The sequence below is a fragment of the Sciurus vulgaris genome, assembly GCF_902686455.1.
Source record: "Sciurus vulgaris genome assembly, chromosome: X".
Classification (NCBI taxonomy): domain Eukaryota; kingdom Metazoa; phylum Chordata; class Mammalia; order Rodentia; family Sciuridae; genus Sciurus; species Sciurus vulgaris.
Window position 1 is genome coordinate 1,382,727 of NC_136471.1, and position 17,815 is coordinate 1,400,541.

The 17,815-nt window shown below is 46.7% G+C and overlaps 2 protein-coding genes across 3 annotated transcripts; one reads left to right on the forward strand and one right to left on the reverse strand.

The window, feature by feature from the left end:
* The first annotated feature begins 410 nt into the window (after positions 1-410).
* DNASE1L1 (deoxyribonuclease 1 like 1) lies at positions 411-7,237 on the forward strand. Its single transcript, XM_079124780.1, is given in 9 exon segments — positions 411-603; positions 2,229-2,493; positions 3,338-3,426; positions 3,509-3,595; positions 5,380-5,480; positions 5,600-5,712; positions 5,793-6,041; positions 6,151-6,266; positions 6,268-7,237. Coding segments are annotated over 9 exon segments (1,053 nt in total). The 5' UTR covers positions 411-595; the 3' UTR covers positions 6,293-7,237.
* A 1,319-nt stretch (positions 7,238-8,556) lies between these two features.
* On the reverse strand, positions 8,557-11,360 carry RPL10 (ribosomal protein L10). Of its 2 annotated transcripts, XM_079124787.1 has the most exons (6): positions 11,208-11,352; positions 10,098-10,156; positions 9,886-9,993; positions 9,562-9,700; positions 8,842-9,004; positions 8,557-8,770 (listed from the first exon to the last, which is right to left on the reverse strand). In XM_079124787.1, exons 1-6 carry the CDS (start codon positions 11,228-11,230, stop codon positions 8,618-8,620), a joined length of 645 nt encoding a protein of 214 aa, XP_078980913.1. In that variant the 5' UTR covers positions 11,231-11,352; the 3' UTR covers positions 8,557-8,617. The 2 variants fall into 2 exon arrangements, with proteins under 2 accessions (XP_078980913.1, XP_078980914.1); XM_079124788.1 differs by lacking the exon at positions 8,557-8,770 and having other exon boundaries at positions 8,842-8,993; positions 11,208-11,360.
* Positions 11,361-17,815: the final 6,455 nt, after the last annotated feature.

The window sequence follows — 17,815 nt, forward strand, 5'->3', positions numbered from 1 at the left end:
GCCCGAATGCCCACGATATTCCAGAACAGTGACCAAGGGAGGAGGCTATGAGTAGCTGGAGTTTTTGCTTATTGAGGATTGAACCCAGGGCGCTCTACCACTGAGCTACATCCCCCGCCCTTTTCATTTTAAGGAACGATCTCCGCCAAATTGCCCAGGCTGGCCTCGAACATGCGATCCTCCTGAGTCGCTGGAATTACAGGTGCGCGCCACCGCCCCTAGCCCTTAAGTGCACCCTGAGCGGTTACTGCTGCTCACTGGCGGAAGCCACACTCTGGTGACTCACAGGCTCTCAAGTCCCTCTGCGGGGTTGGCTTTTCGCCCCAACCCACTAGGCCCAGGGAGGGCGGGGTCTGGGCGGGACGGTGGGAGGACAGTTGTTAGTTCCCAGGCCAGTGCCCGCCCTCCGGCGGCGGGGCGGAGCTGGAGCGGGCTTGCTCATCTGGAGAGGTTCGGTGTCCCGCCCGGCCCTGCTGGGTGGGTCAGGAAGACAGTTTCCTCTTTTGCCTCTCCGGTCCCTACCCCGGCAGGCGCCGCGATCCCGTGGGGTGTCGCGATCCGCTTAAGGCTGAGGCAGGCGTGGAGACAAGCAGGCATGAGCAGGTATGAGAGTCCCGCGGGAGGAGGGAAAGAGGATGAAAGTTGTTCCCTGCCTAGGGAGGGGTTGAGAGAAGATGGTAACCTCGGGGCTGGAACTGAGGCTAGTGTTACAAGCCTAGGCTGGGCTTTGAGCTGAGGCCAAGAGCAGTCGCTCTCTCTGGTCCTTGTTGCCCATAGCCATGGTAGGAGCTCCTGGCTCCAGAGCCTCCAAACATGCCAGTGCCAGCCCAGGGCTGCCCAAATGCCCGCATATATCCCAGAATAGTAACCAAGGGAGGAGACCATGAGTGACAGAGCAGGTGGTAAGAGAGAAACAGGCATCAAGGCCTGTTTGATGGGAGATACTGTGGCAGAGACACGGAGGGGAGCAGAACAGGGAAGAGAGAACAAGAAAGACAGGCAGGTAGAACCTAAGAGGAGCAGAAAATGAGCTAGAGGGGAAGGTGAGCATGTGACTGAGCAAAGTAGGCGGACAGAAGCAAGGGTCATGGTGACTAGCAAAGGGAGCAACATGGATAGAGTAGAGTGACAAACTGAGCCCAAAAGACAGGGCAAGCTTGAGATGAGTGCAAGACAAAGATGAGATGCTCAGAAAGAGAGGGGCTTCAGCAGCCAAGATGAACTTTAAGAAAGGCTTGCCAGGGGTGGCAGGGTTTTAGGAAGAGGCCCCATCGTACATTGAGGTAGAGAAGATGTGGCCATGTCTGTGAACATTTTAAAAGCATTTGCCCTTGAACCCAGCAATTTCACTGCGGGGATTTTATCTTAAAGATAACATCTCACAATAGGCAGAGTGGTGTACCTCTGTAATCTCAGCTTCTCAAGAACAATGGCAAGTTCAAGGCCAGCCTGGGCCATTTAGTGAGAACCTGCCTCAAAATAAAAAAAAAATGAACAGAACTAGGGGTGTAGTTCAGTGATAGAGGGCCCTTGGGTTCAATCCCTAGTATCATAATACAACAAAAGGGCAACATCTCACAAGTAGGAAGAAAGAGGCATGAAAGGGTTCTTAGCTGCTAACGCAGGGGGAAAGCTGGACATTTCTCAATTGGGGAATAGCAGCATCTCCCCCGGTCAGGGAACATGGAGGAAAAATGCTGTGCAGCAGTCTAAAAGAATGAAGTCAAATTCTTGTGCCCTGCTAGTAGGAATGTAAAATGGCACAGCAGCTATGGAAAACAGAATGTGGTTCCTCAAAAAATTAAATATAGCACTACCATATGATCCAGCAATTCCACTTCTGGGTACACACCATGAAATCATTAAAAGCAGGAAATGAAGCTATTTGTACAGCAGCATTATTCATAGTGGCCAAACAGTGTCCACTGATGGGTAAGTAGATAAATGGTGGGTGCCAGCAGTGATGGATAAAGGTAGGAAGTTGTGTTTTGTGGGGTTTTGTTTTCATTTCTTCAGAGACAGGGTCTTACTATGTTGCCCTGGCTGACCCAGAACTCCTGGGCTCAAACAGGAGTTAATGGTCATATTCACATTGGGATGATGAAGACAGTGGTAACAGTTGCACAACTGTGTGAACAGTGCTCAACTACACTGGACTGTATACTTAAATGGTTAAGATGTTAAATTTTATGCTACATGTATCTTATATGGTCAAGCCATATGTGAAGACATTGGCAGGTGTCCCCAGGGAGAGAGGCAGAAAACCTGCAAGGTGAGCACTGCTTAACTAAATCCAGCTGGGAGCACACCTTGGGCAGTTTCGATTCTTCTGGAGAGACGCCTTTGCTGCATGCAGTCATGCACAGTCTAGCTGCATTCCTGCTCATCCTCCTGGCTGGTGGTACTCAGTCCTTTCGCATCTGTGCCTTCAACACCCAGCGGCTGACACTGGTCAAGGTGGTCACGGAGCAAGTGAAGGACACCTTAGTTCAGGTAAGTTCATTGCTGCAGGAAACAGTGTCCCATAAGTACCATGACACCAAACCCCCAGCCCTGACTGACCAGATGCATGTTCCAGAGAAGAAGTGCCAGGCATGGTGGTGTATGCCTATAATCCCAGCAACTGGGGAGACTGAGGCAGAAGATCACAAATTCAAAGACAGCCTCATCAACTTAGTATATCAGCAACTAGTATGACCCTGTCTTAAAATAAAAAATAAGGCCAGGTGGGTTGGTGCACACCTGTAATGCCAACAGCTGAGGAAGCTGAGATAGGAGGATCACAAGTTCAAAGCCAGCCTCAGCAATTTAGCAAGACCTTAAGCAACTTAGTGAGACCCTGTCTCACTATTTAAAAAATAAAATTAAAAAAGGGCTGGGAAGTGGCTCAGTGGTTAAGTGCCCCTGGGTTCAATCCTAGGAGGGAGGGAGGGAGGAGGGAAAGAAGGAAGGAAGGAAGGGAGGAGGGAGGAGACGGGCTGGAGATGTAGCTCAGTGGTACAGCGCCCTGGGTTTAATCCCAAGAATGAATGCATGAATAAATGAATGAATGAATGAATAAATGCCAGAGAACAGGGGACATCTAGAGATGTAAATGCCCAGATGCAGACAATGTTCCTTATCTATTGTTAGCCTCAGTCTCCTCCTCTGTAAAATGGATAAGATATGAGCATAAAATGCCAATATATTCCCAGGTCCTTTCTAGTCCCATTGCTCTCTGGGCTGCAGCCAATGAGCCCTGAAACTCTTGGCCACACCATTTGCCAGTTCCCCAGATATACCTCCCGTCCTGGGGTGGCTGGCTTTGAGTAGGGCTGGTGTCCTTGGTATCTTCCAGATTGTGGCTCGCTGTGACATCATGGTGCTGCAGGAGGTGGTGGATTCTTCTAATAAGACTATCTCCTTCCTGCTTCAAGAACTCAAGCGGTAAGGAGGACTCAGTGGGACTAATCCAGGGCTCTCTCAGAACCTCAGGGACCCTGACCCTAGGTTCCCCGTTTCCCAGCAGATTTGATGGCTCCAGACGCTATAGCTCCCTGGACAGCTCCAGGCTGGGGCGAAGCACATACAAGGAGAAGTATGTGTACATCTACCGGTAAGAACAGAGGTTGATAAAGACAGGGCTTGCCTTTAGCCCTACTGTGAAATGGATCTCCAAGGGCCACAAGACCTCCCTCGCCTTCTCACTTCTTTTTCTCGATGGTTTTATTCTGGGATCTTTGCTTCTTCCACCCCAGCCAGCATGTCCATATAGTAGGACGACTCCTTCTCCATGCACAAATGGAGGTTCCCTCTTTCTCCAGTGGAAGCTACTGGGGCTCAAGTCATGGTTGGTTCCCTCTCTGGGAGTGGCTAGCAGTGGCTGTGGTTTCTGGGAAGAGGATAAATGGGTGCTGATTGTGGGTCTTGGGTGGAACTTGATTTCTAGAAACAGCCTTGAGTTCCTGAGAGGACAGGATGGTGGCGAGAGCTCTTAGATGTCAGGATCGAGAGATCCTGACATGCGCTGTGACACATGCTTGTAATTCCAGCGACTCAGGTAGCTGAAGTAGGAGGATTGTAAGTTTGAGGCCAGCCTCAGCAACTTAGGCCCTCAGCAACTTAGCAAGACCCTGTCCCAAAATAAAAAATAAAAAGGTCTGGGGATCTGACTCAGTGGTAAAGTGCCCCTGGGTTTAATCCCCACTACCAAAAAAGAAAAGGAGAGTAGGCAAGGTGGACTGCCAGGGAAGGATCTCTTTTTCTATATAGGTGAAATTACATGATACCTTGGATTTGCTCCAAAATAATTCTACAGCTCCTCAATGTCTACCTACCTGAGAAATGAAAACATGTCCCCACATGAATGCTTATTATTCATAATAGCTCAAAGTGGCTGAGCATGGGGGTGCACACCTGTAATCCCAGCAACTCTCTGTCTGTAAACAAAATATTAAACAGGGCTAGGGTGTGGCTCAGTGGTTAAGTGCTCCTGGGTTCAATCCCTGATACCAAAAAAAAAGTATACACACACACACACACACACACACACACACACACACACACACACACACAAAGTGAAAATGTTCATGAACTGGTGAATGGTGGACAAATGTTGGTATGCCAATACAGTGGAATATTATTCAGTAATAAAAAGGAATGAATTACTGACACATGCTACAATGTGAATAAACCTTGAAATCATTGTTACAAGAAAGAAGCCAGGATCACACACTACTTAATTCCACTTATGTGAAATGTACAGAATAAGCAAATCTACAAGACAGAAAATAAGTAAATGGATGCTAGGGACTGGGGAAGTAGGAGTGAAGAGTAACAGCTACTGGGTACAGAATAAATTTTCTTTGCGGGGAGATGAGAACGTTCTGAAATCGATTATGGTGGTAGTGTACGATCTTATCAATGTACTAAAAACCATGGAATTGTACATTTAAAACAGGTGAATTTTATGGCATGTGAATTATATATTTTTTAAATTATATCTTAATTTTTAAAAAGTTTAGTTGGGCATGGTGACACATGCCTGTAGTCTTGGTGACATGGGAAGCTGAGGTGGGAAGGTCACTTGAGCTCAGGAGCTCTAGCCCAGCCTAGACAACACAGTGGGACCCTGTCTCAAAAATAAATAAGTAAATAACTAAACCAGTTCTAATGGGCCAGGGAAGCTCAGTGGTAGGGTGTATGCCTAGCAGGTCCAAGGTTCTGGATTTGAGTACCAAACAAACAAAATGGAATGTTCCTGAAAAAAAGGCTGCACATACACAAACCAGGTATAGCCAGGAAAGTGCAGGTTTGTCTTCCTGAGAGCCATGCTGTTGGCCTATGCAAACCAAAATCAATAACTTCTGGTGACTGCTTCCTCTCCTTTGGTTCTCCCAGGTCCGACAAGACACAGGTCCTGAATTCCTACCAGTATGAAGATGAGGATGACCTATTTGCCCGGGAGCCCTTTGTGGCCCAATTCACTTTGCCTAGCAAAAGTAGGAGGGCAAGAATGGTGGGGAGAGTGGACGGCTCCCCTGGGGGCTTGGTAACCTGGAGGAAACTGGGGGAGAAGGGCTAGGGGTGGAGGTCAGCCCTGGCTTCCTGGGTCTTACAGTCCTTCCCAGCCTGGTGCTGGTCCCGCTGCACACCACTCCTAAGGATGTAGAAAAGGAGCTGAATGCCCTATACGATGTGTTTCTGGATGTCTCCCAGCGCTGGCAAAGCAAGGTAGGGCTGGGCAGCTTGAATGGGAGGGAAGGGGATGGGATGGCCAATCAGCCAGGCCCGAGCACTTCTCTCACCTTTAGGAGGTGATCCTACTTGGAGACTTCAATGCTGACTGTGCATCACTGCCCAAAAAACGCCTGAGCCAGCTGCTACTGCGGACTAAAGCAGGCTTCCACTGGGTGATTCCTGATGGGGAGGACACCACAGTGAGGGCCAGTACCCACTGCACCTACGACCGCATTGTGATGCACGGGGAGGGCTGCCAGAGTCTGCTGCAGGCTGCAGCCGCCTTCAACTTTCCCAAGAGCTTCCAGCTCACTGAGGAAGAGGTAGAGAAGTGGGGCTGGTGTAAGGAAAGAGGGCAGGGACAGGGTCAGGGGGTCAGAGTGAAACCCCTTAACTCCAACACTGACACTTCCTCCCACTCCCCCTCCTCAGGCCCTCAGCATCAGTGACCACTACCCTGTGGAGGTGGAGCTCAATCAGACTACTCACAGTGTCCAGCCCCTCAGCCTGCCCACTCTGCTGCTGCTGTCACTGCTGCTGTTACTCGTGTCCTCAGCTGGGCCCAGTGGCCTGAATCCCCTAGAGCTGGCTGCCCATGGATGTGAGGTCCACACTGCCTTTAGGACTTAAATCTTGGTCTCACCCATTCATTCCGTTCTGCCTTGGTGCTGAAGTGACTCCTTTTGTTTGGTTTGGATTTTCTTCTTGGTATTAGAAGCAGCAGCCAGGCGCCTGAGGCTGGACCTGTGCTGCTCCCTTTCAGGAAGTGTCAGGAGTGGAAACAAAGCAGGTGCCAGGGCTGGGGGGGTTGAGCTCAGGTGGCATCTCTGCCAAACCTTGCAGGGCTCAGAAGGGGGCCTCCTCACAACATTGTATGTCTATTATATGACAAAAAAGAAACTTACATACAAAGGATAAAAAGCCAGATTGGAGAGGTATTACATATGGGTAGCAGATATGCCTTATTGTATACAGGTTTCATGAGTCAACAGGAAACCATTAATAACCCAGTAGATACATGGATGGATTTTTAAAAAGATGGGAGATAAGGTGTTACGCCACCACCACCAAAAAATAGTAATTAGCCAACAGCAGGAAAACAAATAAGCTCATTGCAATCCTGTAACTCACAAAAAGCCCCAGTGTCTGTGGTCAGGGCTGTCTGTAACTCTGTGCAGTCCTGCTCCCACCACCTGGGGGTGCTCTTGGTCCATGCTGGCACTACGTTTATACATAAGGAGCAGCACAGCCAACACTGGTTTACCTAGGCGACAGGTGCACACATTCATCTGAACCACAACTCTAACACAAATGGAAAGCTATCTGTATGAACACATGGCCCAGAGAAAGGGGCGACAGGATAAGACACACAGAACAGAAACCCTGTCTGGGATGTTGAATCATGGAACTCCTCCTTCCCTACCCATTGGAACAGTATCAGGGCCATTTATATGTAAACTACAATCATATGGTTTAGAGCAATCTCCCCAAAGTAAAAAATAAAGGTAATTTATTGGAAGTGTTGTAAAATGGCTCTAAGTGAAGATTACAAAAGCAGAAAGACGCCAGGCATAATGGCGCACACCTGTAATCCTAGTGGCCCAGCAGCTTGGGGAGGCTGAAGCTTGCAAGAGATTGCGAATTCAAAGCCAGCCTCAATTACTTCTTAGCAAAACTGTCTTTTAAATAGGGCTGGGGAGGTGTCTCAGTGGTTATAGTGGCCCTGGGTTCAATCCCCAGCACCAAAAAAAGTGGATAAGGCCTCTCAGGGTGCACAGACTGGAGCCTGGGGGAGCTAGGTGCCTCAAAGTAGCTGCTGGAAGCAGGACACTTCCAACATGGGACCTGTGGTTGGAGAGGGGCCTTGTGGCCACTGGGCCCCAGCTCTGGAAACATCCCTGTAGACTTATTTCCAAGGACAAGACTCTGAATAACCAGGAGCAGCTCCCCTTAAAACTATTCCTCAGAACACTGAAGTTCTCGTACTGGGAGTCCTAGCCAGAGAACCAGGTTTCTCGTGCCAAGGGATACTACGTGCTTTCAGTCCGAAGTTTTTTTTGTTTTTTGCCCATGGGTTGGTAGGAACCTACAGTTGAGTGTAGACTGGCTTGAATAAGGAAGGGGCAGGGAATTTGGGTAAGCAGCCTAGGACAGTGAGCCAAGACTCTTGTACTGGAAACTGCCATCAGAACTAGAATCACACTCCGATGACTCCAACACCTAGACTAGTTAAATGAGATGGATGGAACATGCCCACTTTTGAGAGTGGGCCCCATTGTGTCCCTGACTGGCTTCAAATGATCCTGCCTCGGAGAATCACAAAGCCAGCCTCAGCAAATTAACTAGGTACTGAGCAACTCAAAGACCCTATGTAAAAATTTTAAAAAAAAGGCTGGGGATGTGGCTCAGTGGTTAAGCACTCCTGGCTTCAATCCCTGGTACCAAAAATAATCCTGAATATATACAACACCCACTTTAATCCCTTTCTGCACATTTCCTGTCATGGTGCTAGTGATACTTGAGATTCTTCTGTACAAGTTAGCTATAGGTCATAATTTTTTCTCAATACTGATGGGGTAGTGGATGTACAAACAATGGCCTAGGCCTAAGCAACTGCTTCCCTTCCATTACCACCCTCTCTCCAATTTTAATGCTGTTCTACATACTCCCTGGGATCTGAGATTCCAGGCAACTGATGAAAAGCTAACAGTATCAGTACTGTTCTATGCTGCTAGTACAGTTATGGCTTCGTGGCTTAGTTTTAAAAATAAAACAGCAATCCCAGGGTTCCCAGATGCTCCACCTCTCCAAGAATCCAGAAATAAACACATAAATGGATACAATACAGGATTTATTGGGTGTGTGTGAGATTAAGAAGGGTACAGCACAGTGGACATCCTCATGAATGCAGAGCCCGCCACTTGTCCAGGGGACCACGATTGGGGATGTATTTGACCCCACAGCCATCAGGAATGAGCCGCTTCTCAGCCACCATGTCTTCAAACTCATCAGCATTAAACTTGGTAAAGCCCCACTTCTTTGAAATATGGATCTAGAGATGAAAAAGTGAGTCAGGAGGACTGGGGCAAGGAAAAGTAGAAGGGAGCTGCACCACTACTTTACCTTCTGGCGGCCGGGGAACTTGAACTTGGCCCTGCGGAGGGCCTCAATCACATGTTCCTTGTTCTGCAGCTTGGTGCGGATGGACATGATGACTTGGCCAATGTGAACCCTGGCCACTGTGCCCTGGGGTTTCCCAAAGGCACCCCGCATACCTGTCTGGAGCCTAGATGATGGACATCAGGAGATCAGAAATATGAACATCTACTGAAAGTGGTGTCTCCAAGGTCCCTTAGGGCAACCCATACAAGAAACAGGCTGCATACACTACCAAGGAGATTACTGTTTGCAGCCATTGCACACTGGGGCACCACAAGTAAACGAACCCAGTCGGCTTAATTAGCTGCAGAAGATGACTCAAAAAGCATTGCATGAGAGGCACTGAGGTGCTACCCACATTTGATAGCCCCCAAATACCTGTTTGCTGGCAGATGGTGGTCATCACAAAGAGGGGCTTTGCCCTTCAAAAATCTCTCTCTCCACCTGTGGCCCAGAAGGTACTAATACAGACCCCCCTTTGCTTATACTGAGGGCAGTCACTTCTCCTCATCTATCTGCTTACAGGATGAGGGAATATATGCTGAAAAGTCCACTTGCCAGCCCCTGTCCAAGTTATCATCATCACAGAAGTTCAGCATGTGGAGTCACCTTTATGCCCTGACATGAAAAACCAAACCCAGCAGAGGCCCAAATTAAAGAAGGCTCAATCCCATCTCAACTCACCTGTCAGCCCCAGCACAGGACAACATCTTGTTGATACGGATGACATGGAAAGGGTGGAGCCGCACTCGGATATGAAAGCCGTCTTTGCCACAACTTTTTACCATGTACTTGTTGGCACAAATACGGGCAGCCTCCAAGGCTAGGAGCGGGAAAAAAAAGCAACAGGATTAAGACAGTATTGTGTAAAAGCACGTCCATAACCCTCTCCAGCTCTACGGGAACATCTGCAGCTGAATAAATGTTGAGCCCAATGCTTAATTCCAGTGCAGTACATTCTGGGTCAAACAGAGTACACAGAGTGACTAACAAAAAATCCTGCCTCACCTTCAGAGGATAGCTGCTCATATTCATCAGACACCATGTGGCCACAGAGTGGGAACTCATCCACTTTTGCCTTTTTCCGCCCAAGGTCAAAGATGCGTATTTTGGCATCTGTGGGGGAAAAGAACCTTTGGTAAGTGTTAAGGGAGGGAAGGCAGGGTGCCAGGGACTGCTGAGTCAGCATGACCAAACCAGTTTGTGAGCTTAATACTTACCAGGGACACCCCGGCAGAAACGAGACTTTGGGTACGGCTTGTTTTTACAATACCGGTAACTGCAGGAGGGGGGGGAAAAAAAGGTTTGGTGTGCTGGGGGTCAAAAGTGAACCCAAAGCGCTATTTAAATGCTTGCTCAGTATCCCAAGTTTGAGGCCAGCCTCAACAACATAGCAAGTAACCACTAAATTCAAGCCCCACTGGGGACCATCCCCAGCACATGGGTGAGCTCCCTTAAGCCCAAGGCAGACCACTCTGGGCAACAGTGATATCCTACGTGGGGTGGGAGAGTCAAAAAACTAAACCAAAGGTGGGGGGAACTCCCCAGAGAAAGCTGTGTCCACTGACATTAGAACAGGTGACCAAGGCTACAAAACAAAGCCTCAATGCCTTGTTTGCCCCTAATTTTAAACTCCTTTTAAAGCCGATATAATTCCAGATTGTAAAAGAATCATCTTTGAAGGTCCCGAATTTAGCTTAGTGGTACATCGACTGCCTAGCACGTACAAGGCCTTGTGTTTGATTGCCAAGACCACACACAAAAAATCACCTTTGCTCTACAGCACAACAAATTCACCACCTTAGAACTGTTGCAGGTACCCAAGAAAAGACTTCCGGGCACGTGACACGAATCCGCCTCTAAGCCACGTGAAGGGCGCGCTGCGCCCCCTGGAGGGCATATGAGGCGGCTATGCCAGCTTTTTCCGAGCGGCCTTTGGTGTCCGACAAGACCTCACGGTCTAAAGCCCAGGAATACAAGAACTGAACACAAAAGACCCAAGGGGCGATTGAGACAATAAAGTGTTGCGAGTTTGCAGGACAGAGGATTGGAAACAGGTGGACGTTGCTTTGAGCTCACTGGCACTCCTGGGTCGATCCGCCGCCCCAACAAAACCGGGACACCACTACAGAGTAAGGATGAACTTTCGAAAAGGAACAAGTGGTATAAATGAATAAAAAGCAGTCAGAGAAGTGTTAGGGAAAACATGGTGAAGGAAAGCCGCACAGGTCTGCAAATCAAGGAGGCTCCACCCAATGGTTGTCTGCCGGGCAAAAGGCAATTATCCCTCCCTTTTTCCAACAGTGAAACTGCAAGGATTTGGAACTCACCACCGGGCGGGGCGGCGGCCCATGGCGACACCAGGATCTTCGGTGGCTGTAACAAAATAAGCAAAGTTGGAACAGAATATAAGCACAGGCCTCAAACCTCAGCAGAAAAAAACGCAAGAGCTCCAAACAAGCCTACAGCCCATCATACTCACCGCGCCGAAGGAAAAGAGGCGCTCCCACGCTTGCGCATGCCTTATATAGGCGGCCGTTCTTCACGCGGAAAAACCACAGAGTCCCAACGAGGGCGGGTGGACGCTCTATCAGACGTTCAGGCCATAGATGCAGCGGCGCTCTGCGCCTGCGTGCATGTATGGCTCAGCACATGCGCAGAGCTGAGGGATGACTGAGCACCGGACTCGCGGGCGGCTTGCTGACGAATGGGATTTCGACACATCGGCCCGCGAGAAACCGGCTTCCGGCTGGCCATTTTGGGCGTACAACTCTTCACATAAGCTTTACTGTAACTATGATAAACATATATTCCAAGAATTGAAAGAAGTATTCCTGATGAAGACTGTCGGGCGCCGCACAGGTGTTCCCTTCCTTGCGGGACTCACCCTAGGCTCCAGTACCCATCGGGGAAACACCATGGTGGGGCCTCAGCTTGCGTTCTTTTGTCAACCGGGAGGGTGGAGCGAGAGACCCACCCCCTGAAACCACCTTTCCTAGCCGCATAGTCCACAGCAGGCCTTGCTGTGAGCCGTACTCCATGTCCCGGGTTCTCATACTCGGAGGTCTGTACCCTCCTGCAGAAAAGAAGCCCTGGAGAAGCCAACACGGAGAACCGTGACCCTAGAGATCCCAAAAGCACTGTTGGGCCCGCCCCGCCCACTAACGCAACAGAGGATACTTTGGGCTCCCCAGAGAGATATGGAGAACGGAAAGGAGGGTGGTGGAGAGCCTTGGGTCATGCCCCACTCGAGGCCCAGCTCTCTGGCTCTGCCTCCAGTGAGCTTCACCCTTTCGGCTTGAACACACCTGTTCTTCTGGATGACATGACATTTTACTAAATGGCTACAGGATCCTGGGGAAGGCTTAGAAAGATTTGTGGGGTTCACTTACAGCAATGGTGCACAGTCCTTCCCAGGGAACCTAGCCTCTTCCTTCATAGAATTCTGAGTTCCCTAATTTAGGAGTGCAAACTAGTTGAGAAACTGTGCCTCTACAAGAGCACCCCAAGTCAGGTGCTTGACTCCTGACTTCGGTTTCAGAATTAGAACACTTTGCCTAAGATTTATGAAGAGCCCCGCCTTACCTGAGATAAGGCTCTGCCTCCCACCTCACTGCATGTTAGAATGACTCCAAAGTAGGTCAGACTCCAGCTCATTTAAAGTTGTATTCAAAAGATTTTTGTTGTAATCTCAAATAGGGGATATAATGTATAACACAGTCAAAATTCAGGATAGCTATCATGCAAGCTGAATATATTTTTACTCTTGCTAATTTCATTTTGTAAAACTGTTACCTGTTAATGTTTTGCAGAGGTTCTGCTTCCAGAACACACAACCTAGGTTAATTTGAGGTAATAAGCCATCATCTACAGGGCAGATAGTATATAATGGTAACTTCCAGTACTAATACAGACCCAAGTTAAATAAAAGGGTAAATGACTGTAAGGTTATAGATATTTAAGTGAAAGCCCAGAATCACAGTCTTTGGGACAGGAATTCCCTGTGTTTCTCCTTTGATAGCAAAGCAATAAACCTCCTTTACCCTTTTTCTCAAAACCATGTCCTCATTATTGGATTGGCATCGGGGACAAGGACTGAGGTTTCAGCAAAAATTTGGTGGCCCAAATGGGATCAAAGAGCAGTACTGGCTCCAACTTTCTTGGGCAGGTCTGGCACTTCCAAGCAACCCTCACTTTTATGCTGAGGATACACGGTGGCTGGTAAGTTTGCTGAGAGCTGACCACCGGATAAATTGGGAGATGCTGTGAGTTTGCCCCGGACTGAACCAGAGGAGCTGTTCCTGATTTTTCTCACCTCATATTTCTCAATTTGAAATGGAAACCCTGAGATGGAGGGGCCCTGTATGTGCAGTGTTCATTTTGTTCCACTGAGGAGACTAGCAGTGAGCCTGGAGACCAAGAGCGATTCAAAACACCCATTGGAGACTGGATTTGGCTTCATATTCTGGCTCTACCACTTTCAAGTTTGAGGGACAAGAGAGAATTAAATCTCCAAAAAATCAAATGAACCAATTAATAAATGGGCAAGTGAGGGTATCCTCATCATGGAATCATCATCTCCAATGGTTGTGTACTTTGACCTCAGGCATGATCAGTGCAAGAACAACTTTTTCCAAGAAAAGACATGAGGATAGCTACACCATTGTGCAGATCTAATTTTCTTTCTTTCTTTCTTTTTTTTTTTTTTGCAGTGCTGGGGATTGGACGCAGGGCCTTGTGCATGCAAGGCAAGCACTCTACCAACTGAGCTATATCCCCAGCCCAATCTAATTTCGTTATTCCTGCAGATATGGAACCCTTAAACTGATGCATTTGGGGCACAATTGCCTCTATGTTCTGAGATGGAGTTACCTATGTAAGTTCAAGTCTGAGATTCTGGGTAGACAGGCACTCAGGATTGGCCTGTTCCAACCCAGGTAGACAAACCCTGAGATCCAAGGGGAAGTTCAAGCCATTTCCTAGTGCTCAGTAGTCCATGAAATTTTGTTGCAATGTCTCCTTCAAAATGCTCAATCAATTTCATTAATTTCAGTTCTTATTTTAATTATTTCCTATCTTCTGCTTTTGGTGTCGATTTGTTTTTCTTCTTCTAGGGCTTTGAGATGTAAAGTTATTTAATTGATGACTTTATATTCTTTTAAGAATTCACTCTCTTCAGTGAACTTTTATCTTAGAACCACCTTTATAGTGTACCAGAGATTTTGATAAGTTGTGTCACTATTCTCATTTAACTCTATTTTTATTTCATCCCTGATTTCTTCAGGTATCCATTGGCCATTCAATAGTGTATTATTTAGTCTCCAGCTTCTAATTTTTATTTTATCACTGATTTCTAATTTCATTCCATTATGATGTAATAAAATGTAAGATATTATCTCTATTTTTTCTTTTTTGTATTTGCCAGGAGTTGCTTTCTGGCCAGGGATATGGTCTATTTTTGAGAGAAATCATGTGCCACTGAGAAGAGAGTGTATACAGTTATTGATGAATGAAATATTCTGTATATGTCTGTTAAGTCAAAATGATTAATTGTATTTTTTAGTTCTGTAGCTTCTTTATTTAGTTTTTTGTTTTGTTAGATCTATGGGGTGGTGAGAGGCATGTTAAAGTCTCCCAGTATTACTGTGTTGTGGTCTATTTGATTCTTGAAACTATGAGAGACTTTTTTGATGTATGTAGGTGCTGCATTGTTTGGGACATAAATATTTAAGTTTGTAAAAAATAAATAAATAAAGTGAAAGCCCAGTACTCTTACTTTGAGACTGGTAGACTGGTGAAACTGCCTTGCTGGATGTTTAAGATCAAGATTAACACAAAAGGGCCACGAAAACCAGTATTTTGTTCTTGTCCTCTGAGTCGGCTTGAACCCGGGGTATGGGAGAACTTCTCTAAGGAACTTTGCAACTCTGGGTCACATGACCTCCCTATCAGGGAGATTAATGAAACCACCTGAAATGTTCTGAGAACGGAAAGCCAATCAGTGCACCCGCTGCAAAGAGGAGGGTTGTTGGAAAAGAGAGACATCCCTAATGTTTCCAAGGGAAGTCACCTCATCAAGGAGAACCTACCTAGCCAATGGCAGACACTAAAGGAGCTAAGAAGCTGCTCTCAAGTTCCCCAAGAGTGACCCCTGTAGGAACTCAGCTGACTTTTAACAGCAGATAGGAACAAGGTCAATTTGACCAGCTTGGTCTTGAACATCTAGCAAAAAAAGTTATAACCAAAATACAGCCATAACTGGGTTTAAAAGGAAAGACATAGTTCCTTTATTGGAATTTAAGACCTATGTTGTGGGCTGGGGAGATAGCTCAGCTGGTAGAGTGCTTGCCTCTCAAGCACAAGGCCCTAAGTTAAATCCCCAGTACCGCAAAAGGAAAAAAAAGAAGAAGACCTACATCATGTCAGTCCCAGAGCCCTGATGCCCCCAAATTCTGAGACTTTTTTATTTAGGAGACTCATATTTATCTCTGCCTACCAAAATTACTACTCAGACTGACACTTTGCCCCACAACCAAAGCCTACCCAAACCAGTAACAGCACAGACTAGAAGTAGGAGCCCCCCACCCTCCAAATTAATCCCTTACTCATAGGGCTAAAAACATCCACCAGGCTTAACACAGGAGCAGCAGGGTTAGGAACCTCTATTCATTATAAAAATAGCACAGGTTATTGCAGATGTCCAATGGGTCACTGATTTGGTACTGACTTTAGAAACTCAAATGGGCTCCCTGACATCTACCAATCAGGGAAGAATGCTGTTTCTATGTAAACCAATCAAGAGTGATGAGAGACCAGGTTAAACGGTTCTAGGACCACCTGGAATATGGAAAGTAAGTCTGACTCAGAAGGTTTTTCAGATCTCAAATAGTGATTTTCAATATAATAAGTTTAAAATGTTACCCATCTTAACATTTCCTTTCCTAAGGAGTCCTATCATCCTATCTCGCAGCAGGTGTATAAGCCCCTATGTCTTATTGTCTGGACTTATTCAAGTGCATCATGATGCCTCACAAAACGTGTTAAATGTGAAAACTGTATGTTACAACAATGTGTCAATCAGAGCATATGCTAAAGTTCAGGACAAATTATTATGATTCACAAAAGGCCAATAGCCACCTGGCTCCCTATAAAAGTGCTACATGTTTTATCTGAGTGCTAACAGCTGACATTGTTATTATGGCTGAGATGATCACCTCTGCATCTACTGTGGTGGTGGCATTGCACCAGCAGGCACCACAAATCATTTCCTTCAACAACTTCAAAAATTTTACTGAGACCTGGCAAACTTGAGTACATATTGATCAGGGACTTGATCCTTTTCATAATGCCTCTTTAGGTGTGTTAAAATGACAATCTCAGGTTCTGGCCATGGCCCATGCAAGAGTGCCTACTATTAATAATGAAGAAGTTTGAGGCAGTTTAGCTGAAGAAATTTCTTCTCTGAAACTTTTTAAATACTTATCTACTTATGTAGCCAGATTACTAGTTATAACTGTACTGTTTATTTTATTTCTGTTCTTATTTTGCATAATTCATCAAGCAGGATGGAGATGGTTAAACCATCAGGAAATTATGGTTCCAAAGTTAATCTTGCTTGCTGTGCTTCAAAGGACCCAGACTCCTGAAAACATGGAGACTGCACCCTAAATTTAAATGTTGCAGAATGGCCTTCATAAGAAAAATAGGGTCCCAACTATTTTACCTGATATGTTCTTGAGGTGTATGATTCCTGGCATTTTAGAAAACATGTCCTGTTTTGACACTGGAAAATTGTTTTCTTAGCGCTAGCAAATTAATTAATGCTTACCTTTCTTATAATAACCCTTCTTCTCCCTATTCTTAATTTTGTGCAGAAGCAGTTTCTTAATGAGGTAACTGGCCCATCTCGAACTGCCACCCAAAACACACCTCTCCCACAGTCACAGACTGACTTGCTGAGGACTCCACCTACGATGACTTCAAGATCCCCTCCCCCACACCGCTCCCCACCAGGGTCTCCAAGCTTGGTTCCAGAACTCTGAAAGAGGGGGTCCCCGCCCCCTGTGCTTTGCCTTGTCTTAGTTCAAAGCAACCAGATCTGACATGGTGCCCTAATTCTTTCTCCCCTTCCAGAGTCTGGAATGAAGGGTTATGGAAAACAATATTCCTGCAACATAGCCCCCAAAGAAAAATGGAGAGAGGTGCGACTCAGGAGGAGAAAGGGGAAACTAGCCAAGGAACAATAGGCCCTGGGGGAAAAGGGTGGATACTGATTGCTGGGCCCTCAACCGTGACCATCCCCCATGGCTAATGAGTCCTAAACGGAACCACAGCAAATACCAATAGGCAAGATTTGAGTACTCATCCCTGGGATGTGGACTCTTATCTCCTCAGACAAAGCTAAAGTTTGAGCCTTTTTACAACTACCTTCCTAAATTAAAGTTTTAACCTGTTCAACTAGACCCTGACTGTCAAAACTGCATGTACACAGCTCCCAGTGATTACATCATTGTACCCTATAAAACCAAAATCCCCTCTGTAACTGACGGCCATTTTCCCCATCTGGAAAATGGGCTCCATTGGCACCTGAGTCCATGAAGGAATAAAGGCTTCTCTGAATCCGGTGAGGTCTGCTTCCCGTCCCTTTGTGCTCACACTGGTTATATACATGAAACAATACTGTAATAGGCTACTCTTCGTTTTGTGCCTAGTCAGGCTGTGATCAACCAGTCATTGCCAAAGACTGTGGGCCAAGGCATTCCTGACGTCTTCTATGTCTCTGCTGATCTTTACAGTAGACATGGCCACTATATGTTGAAGAGCTTAGAATTGCCACATTGTTTCTCCCATGTAAGATTCCATCATCCGCAAGGGAGTCAGGGAGTGCACCTCAGTGTTTCCATGAGTACTGTCATACAAGGACTATAGAGAGAGCACC